This window comes from Doryrhamphus excisus, linkage group LG19 (assembly GCF_037039965.1).
Source record: "Doryrhamphus excisus strain RoL-2023G ecotype Guam linkage group LG19, RoL_Dexc_Guam_v1.1, whole genome shotgun sequence".
NCBI lineage: Eukaryota > Metazoa > Chordata > Actinopteri > Syngnathiformes > Syngnathidae > Doryrhamphus > Doryrhamphus excisus.
This window is the reverse complement of record NC_136375.1, coordinates 5,527,028-5,534,460: the sequence shown is the minus strand read 5'-3', so window position 1 is coordinate 5,534,460 and position 7,433 is coordinate 5,527,028. Positions and strand designations below refer to the sequence as shown.

The 7,433-nt window shown below is 41.5% G+C and overlaps 1 protein-coding gene across 1 annotated transcript in view; it reads right to left on the bottom strand.

Annotated features, from left to right (window-relative positions):
* Positions 1-4,412: 4,412 nt before the first annotated feature.
* The window catches only part of LOC131106878 (notch-regulated ankyrin repeat-containing protein A), a 66,573-nt gene continuing 63,552 nt past the window's right edge, over positions 4,413-7,433 (bottom strand). Inside the window, exons 3-4 of the mRNA XM_078798988.1 lie at positions 7,213-7,408; positions 4,413-7,097 (exon numbers count right to left, since the gene is read on the bottom strand). Coding sequence (XP_078655114.1) covers positions 6,528-6,866 — 339 coding nt within the window. The 5' untranslated portion in view covers positions 6,867-7,097; positions 7,213-7,408 and the 3' untranslated portion in view covers positions 4,413-6,527. The remainder of the gene's footprint in view (positions 7,098-7,212; positions 7,409-7,433) is intronic.

The following is a 7,433-nucleotide window of genomic DNA, read 5'->3' as shown; positions in this document are numbered from 1 at the left end:
AAACATATTAAAATTTGCTTTTTTTGGTATAAAAAATATTTTTTCAGGGGAGGAAAATCTTATTAGTAGTTTCCCTTACTAAAAGTTGCATTAAACATTTTTCAGGGGAAAAAAAATCAGATTTTTATGAAAATATTCCCCTGATAAAAGTTGTGTTTTTGTTTTCAAAATATATATATTTTTCATATTTTTACAAGTATATTCACTTGATAAAAAGTTACATTTTTGGTCAAATTTTTTGAATGTTTTTCAGTTCATAAATGTTTCATTTTTTCTATAAAAGTTTTCATATTTTTGCAAGTATATTCCATTGATAAAAGTTGCATTTTTATATTTAAGCAAAATTAAATTTTAAAAATAAAAAATGTATTTTCAGAAAAAGTAGTTTGTGTGTTGCATTTTTTTCATGATTTTTTTTAAGAAAAAGATGTAGGTGGGGTCACATTATTAAAAAAAATGTAATATTCCATCAAGGAAAATAATTTTTTTCCTATAGAAAAAGATATATTTTCTCCCAAAATATTGTTGTCACATTTTCCAAGAAAAACTAAAAAAAACAAATTAGTAAATTAGTAAAAACTATTTTTTTATATATTTTTTAAATATTTTAATAAATGTTATTTATTTTTTTGAAAATTTGATTTCACACTAGTAATGTATATTTTTTTATTTAGAAGGTCGTAAACATGTTTTCTTTGCTTACTTTTTCTTATGTTGTCTCCTAAATTGGGTAATAGGTGCACAAAGGTGACTCTAGGGGTATTATTTCATGTCTGAAGGGCTCTAATAATGTTAAAAACTATCATTAAAAGGTCGTAAACAGGTTATTTTTGCCCAATTGTATTATTTTCATTTATTATGTCAACATCATTAGATAATAGGAGAGTAAAGGTGACTATAGGGGTGTTAATTCATGTCTGAAGGGCTCTAATAATGTTAAAAACTATCATTAAAAGGTCGTAAAACAGGTTATTTTTGCCCAATTGTATTATTTTCATTTATTATGTCAACATCATTAGATAATAGGAGAGTAAAGGTGACTATAGGGGTGTTAATTCATGTCTGAAGGGCTTTAATCATGTTAAAAACTGTAATTAGAAAGTCAAAAACATGTTTTCTTTGCCAAATTGTCTTATTTTCTCTTGTGTTCTCTCCTAAATTGGGTAATAGGCACATAAAGGTGACTATAGGGTTGTTACGTCATGTCTGCAAGGCTCTAATAATGTTAATGTATGTAAAATGTATTTAGAAGGTTGTAAACAGGTTATCTTTGCCCGGTTGTCTTATTTTGGCTTACTATGTTTACTGTATTACATAATAGGAGAGTAAAGGTGGCTGTAGGAAGCCTACTTGGTGGAAGTTGGGTCACCACAGTCGGGTCTGGAACCGATTAACGGCCATAAATGAAGAATTTCATTCATTGAAATGAGGGTAATTACCGCAGTCCAAGCTAGCAACGGCAACAGTGGATTGGCTACACCGTTAGCAGGAAGTGGCGCGCGCCACGCAGGAAGGACACCATGGGAGTGGAAGGGTTCAAGTCGAAGTTGAACAGGTGCCGTTCCTTTATTTGCATGTGACACTTATCATGTCAGCACGCTTATGAATATTTAATGAGGGGGGGGGTGAGGATGAGTTTGCAGCTGCCCTTCCTCGCTGATATTGAACTGCGTTTATGAGACAAAAAAAGCACGAAGCTCGTACGCTGCCGCGCCTGCCGCTTTTACCTTAATCGCTCCCAGCATGCTTTGCGGCGCCTGTCTGGCTCATGCAGGAGGCACATGAAGAAGCTATTAGGCGGCGAGCAGCAGCCATGGGAGGCCGGCCAAGTGGCTGTGTGTGAACAATGGGAGCCCCGTCCTACAAAAACATCCTGCAAGTGAAACAGAGAGCGAGGGAGAGAGAGAGACGACATGTCAAAACACACAGCAAGCTTTCCTGCATTTGTACCTGCAGAGTAATGACCCACAAACGCATCGCAGGGTCATCTGCGGGTCAAGATGCTTTCGAAATAACCCGGGATGTGACGCACCATTCCTTTCATACGTCAATAAAGAAAAATAAAATTTTGCTCCACAGTCTCCTAGTAAATAATTCTCCTCCATTGTTCTTTTTATCATTGATGTGTTCAATGTAGCTTGGTTTTTGCAGTTCCCTGTTGTCATCATCTCTTATGATTGATGCGTTCAACACAGCGTGTTTTTTTTATAGTTTTCTGCAGTACTATTTGAAGTTGGAGCTGGTACTGTGAAACTGCAAAGTTCCACTCTTTTACTGTCAGCGGCCCTCATTCTCCTCTTGAATAATTCTCCTTGTCCCTTGCCAATCACGCCTTCGATGCAGCGTGGTTTTTAGAGTTCCCTGTGGTACTATGTCAAACTGATCCAATACTGTGCAGTGATAATGTTCCGCTAGTGGCCCCCAGTCTCCTCTTGAGTAACTTGTTTCCATCGTTGTCGTATTTCCTTATAATTGATACATTCAGTGTTGCATGTATTTTTTTGCAGTTTCCTGTGGTACAATTTCACTGCTTGGGCAATTAATGTGTAGCAGAAGAGTGCCACAATCTCCACTTTGCTGCCGGTGGGCCCTCAGTCTCATCTTGATTAATCCTCTATTGTTGTCTCCTACAAAGGATGGGTCCAGTGCAGCGTGGTTTTTGTCGTTTCCTGTGGTACCATTTCAAAGCTTGAGCTTTGCTGCCCAAGGCCCTCAGTCTCTTCTTGACTAATACACCATTGCTGTTGTTGTCTCCTACAATGATAGGTTCAGTGCAGCGTGATTTTTGCCATTTCCTGTGGTACTATTGAGAAGTATCAGCTGGTCGTGTGCAGTGGGAAAGCTCCACAGTCTCCATGATGCTCAAAGGAGCCCACAGTCTCCTCTTGAATAATCCTTCATTGTTGTTGTTGTTGATGCCACCCGTGATACTATTTTACTATAGTAAACGTAGTACCACTATATTATTGTGGTACTATTTTGAACTCCACAGTCTCCACTTTGCTGACAGCAGCCCTCAATCTCCATTGTGGTAGTATGTTATGTTAAGCATCTTCTTCCAATTGATGCATTCAGTGATAGTTGGTTTTCTGGCAGTTTCCTGCGGTACCATTTCTAAAGCTCAAGCCAGTACGGCCAGTGGCCCTCAGTCTCCTCTTAACTAATCCTCCATTGCAGTTGTTGTCTCCTACAATGCTGATGCTACCAGTGCAGCGGGCTTTTCGCAGTTCCCTGGGGTACTATTTAGAAGTATGAGCTGATAACGTGTAATGGGAAAGCACCACAATCTCCATGTTACTCCTCGTGGCCCTCAGTCTCCTCTTGAATAACTCTCTTCCATTGTTGTTGTATGTAAGCATCTTCTTCCAATTGATGCATTCAGTGATAGTTGGTTTTCTGGCAGTTTCCTGCGGTACCATTTCTAAAGCTCGAGCCAGTACTGCCAGTGGCCCTCAGTCTCCTCTTAACTAATCCTCTATTGCTGTTGTTGTCTCCTACAATGCTGATGCTACCAGTGCAGCGTGCTTTTCGCAGTTCCTTGGGGTACTATTTAGAAGTATGAGCTGATAACATGTAATGGGAAAGCGCCACAATCTCCATGTTGCTCCTCGTGGCCCTCAGTCTCCTCTTGAATAACTCTCTTCCATTGTTGTTGCTGTCTCTTATGGATGCAGCAATTTTTTTTTTGCAGATACCCAAGGTACTCTCATTAAGAATTGGACCCGGCACTGTGTATAAGAAAAGCACCGCAGTCTCCGCTTTGCTGCCAGTGGCCCTTAAGTCTCTTGAATAATACTCATTGTCATTGTTTGTTAGCAAGTCTGGTTGCAAATGATGCATTCAGGGATGTGTTGTTTTGTCGGCGGTACTGTGTAGTGGTAGTAGTACTGGTGGCCCTCAGTCTCCTTCAGAATAAAACTTATTGAGAATGAAATAGAGGATAATCCTGCTATGTGTGTGTGTTATTTTGAGGGCTAATTCTTGGTTGATAGAGAACAACATACAGTACATAGCAGTCCGTTCCATTGTGACCCTTATGGGGGTGGATGCTCCAATCGGTGCCATTATAGGATCTGCACCTGGAAAATATTCATGTATACAATAAATATAATTATCATCATTCCATTAGTGTTGGAAAGGCTTGGTGACACACACATTAAAAAAATAAAGTGTGTAACATAAAACCAGCTCTCCCCAACACACACACAGAGAAGGGAGGGGAGGCCTTATTTAAAGTGAACCTACCCACAATGCATCAGGCTCTTTTATCCCGGCAGTGAAAGGATGAGGCCAGATGAATGACAAAAGCGAGAGAATGGGAATCTGGGTTGGGTTTGGAAGACGAGGAGAAAGGAGGGAGTGTGTGTGTGTGTGGGGGGGGGGTCACTAACTTTACTATATGGGAAATTCAGACACCGGCACTGAAAGTTTGGAGTTTAATGATTTCTTTACTGGCTTGTACACAAACGTACAAAAATAATACAGCACTCATCTCCGCATGACATCATCACGTCATCATCACAGTGTTACAAACATCCGAAAAAACCCAACACAAAGAAAAAAAAAGGAAAAAAGAAACACATCAGCCGTTTCCTTTTGCTTGAAATGAAGCAAAACAATTGGAAACAAAAAAAACAACAACAACAAATCTTTTTCTTCACACATGAACACCAATCAGGCGGCCGGCTGGTGACGTCATAAATGTTATGACCCTGCGAAGCCAAACAACCACACAAGCGTGCAATTTCTTGTTTTTTAATATCACCTTACAATGATCTTACCATCAAATGTATTATTCCCCTTTTTTAAAAAAAAAAACAGGAAGACAGCACTTCAGAAAAGAAAGTGCCCCAAGTTTTATCACCATCAGACATATACATTACAGATATAAACACTACCGGTCATAAGTTTGGAGACACTCTCCCATTGGATTGCATGAGAAAGCGTCTTAAAACTTTTGACCGGTGGTGTATATATACATATATATATTTATATATATGTATACAAATAACACACACAGCTTTGCAGGGGTAGAAAAACATTTCCCCTCCCCCACAAAGTCACACACACATTTACCACCCGGAGCGTGTATTTATTCATACAATAGTATTTTTTTTTGCTGTGTTTGATTTTTTTTCTATTCAGAAAAAAAATTATTTTTAAATGTTGACACATTTAAAAAAAAAAGAAGCCCAAAATTACAGTCATCAGTGCAATATTTCAACTAATAATAATAATAATAATAATAAAACATCAAGTTTAAGACAAAGCGATGCATATTTCATGTGTTGCCTGATGCCAATCAAAATCGCTTCCAAAGTGTTTTTTTTTTAAAGAACACAAAATCCAAGCAGCATTGATACAAATGTTAGGGTGCTGTGACTTTTTCCTCTAAATGCAGCAGGATTCTTCCCTGCTGTAGCCAGGTATGTATTTCTTTCTTTGTATTCTTTTTAAAGTCAGTAGTATTATAGTAACTTGGCCCCTGCAGTTACCCCTTATGAACACTAGAGGCGCTCAAGGCTCCGCTTATTTGTGCAATTCAAAAACTCCCTGCATTTAGAAGCTAGATTTTTTTGTAGTTGTTGTTGTCTTTCGGCAAGAATAGGAATGAGAAGAAGATTCCAAAAGGCACACGGATGCTTAGCTTGTCTGAACTGGTTTGGTTGTAGTGTGTGGAATAAAACTGTCCCAGCTGAGGATGCAGGGGAAGGGGGGGGTCCGGAGGGGGTAGGAATGCATCTTTGTGAGTAAAAAAAAAACAACAAAAAAAAACATACTGGCATAAAAGCACAACATGAGAATACTTAAATGTCGAGGTAGCTGGAAAAAGGCAACCGATCCTGATGGGAGGGGTGGTGGTGGTGGTGGCGGGGGCACAAACAAGAGGGGACACCCCCACATGGGACAGCGAAGCAGCTTGAAACACCATCTTTTCTTTAAAATGTACCTTCATAAATACAACAAACGGGGGCGGGTGGAGGTGGGTGGTTGGGGGGTCGGGGGTGGGTGGATGTGGGGGAGCAGCCTGCTTTCACAGTGAGGGTGTTAACGGAATACTGAAATGTTTACAAAGTCAATTCTTTAGTTTTTGTCGGTGGTCACGCTAAGGCTTGGATGTGGCAAGGTTAGCATCTCTCAAACAGCAACAGAAATAAAGCTATGGTGTGCGCGTGCGTATGTGTACATGTGTGTATATGTAGAGTACTTCACCATCACATGAAGTATTTTGTGTTCCCTTTCAAATATTCCAGCATCAAGTGCCCTGTTTCACTTTAAATATAAGTTACTTAAATAACTTTGACGTGAGTAATGGTGGATGATTGGGGGCTATGGAGGGGGGCGGCGAGGGGGTAGTGTCAGACATTCAAGAGGAAAGCTTTTAGTACCAAAAAAAACCTAAAAGTGTGTTTTATTTCAAGGTTTGGTTCCCCCAATTGTTGTTGTGTTTTGGCACAAATGAGATCAAAGGTCATGATTTTTGTTGCTTTTTTTTTTTTTTTTACCTGACAGCAGGGAGCCCACCATCACCGCCCCCCAGAGGAGTACTTGGCCTTGGTGATGAGGTACAGCACAATGTCCTGGTGGCCCCCGAAGGCGGCGATGTGCAAGGCGCTCCAGCCCTCCCGGTTGGCGAGCCGGATGTCGGCGCCGAACTTGACCAGCAGCTTGACGAGCTCCAGGTTGCCGTCGATGACGGACTGGTGCAGCGCCGTCTGCCCCTCCGGCCCGAAGGAGTTGACGTTGAACTCGCAGTTCGTCATGTTCTGCAGCAGCGAGTGCAGCTCCTTGGTGTTGCCCTTCTTCACCGCCTCCTGGAACACCCTCTGCGGGGCCGAGCATGTGGACACGTCCGCCTGGCTCATGGCTGCAGGGAGGACGAGGAGTGGCGGAGGCGGAGGGGGGGCGGCGGTAATCCTGCCTGGGAAGCCCTCGGAGCGCTCCACGCTTCTTTGTATATCCCCAAAAAAGGAGTGAAAACACGGATCCAAACTCCAAACCCCCTGCGCACCTGGATGTTGGGGATGGAGACACCTCCCCGGCTTGCTGCTCCGGCCTCCTTCCTAAATGCGGACTATAATCATGTGGCGTCTCCTCTGTTGGGGGACACACACACACAAAAACTCCATTGGGAACAACATTCCACCACATGAGCACACACTTTTACGCACCTTTACGCGCACTCTTTAAAAGTGCCTTTTTGGGACTTACCTGCGTCAGACGGACGGGTCCGGGTTGCAAAACGGAAACATGAAAAGTAAAAAAAAAAAAAAAATCAAAATGTTAGAAATCCACCACGGTGTGCTCCCCTCGGTTTGCGTCCTCCTCTCCGTGCGCTCTGAGCTGCTTGGCTGGTGGCTGCGCTCGCGGGGAATATTTGACGCGTCCTTTATTTGCATGACAATACCTTCCCAAAAAAAGAGAAAGAAATG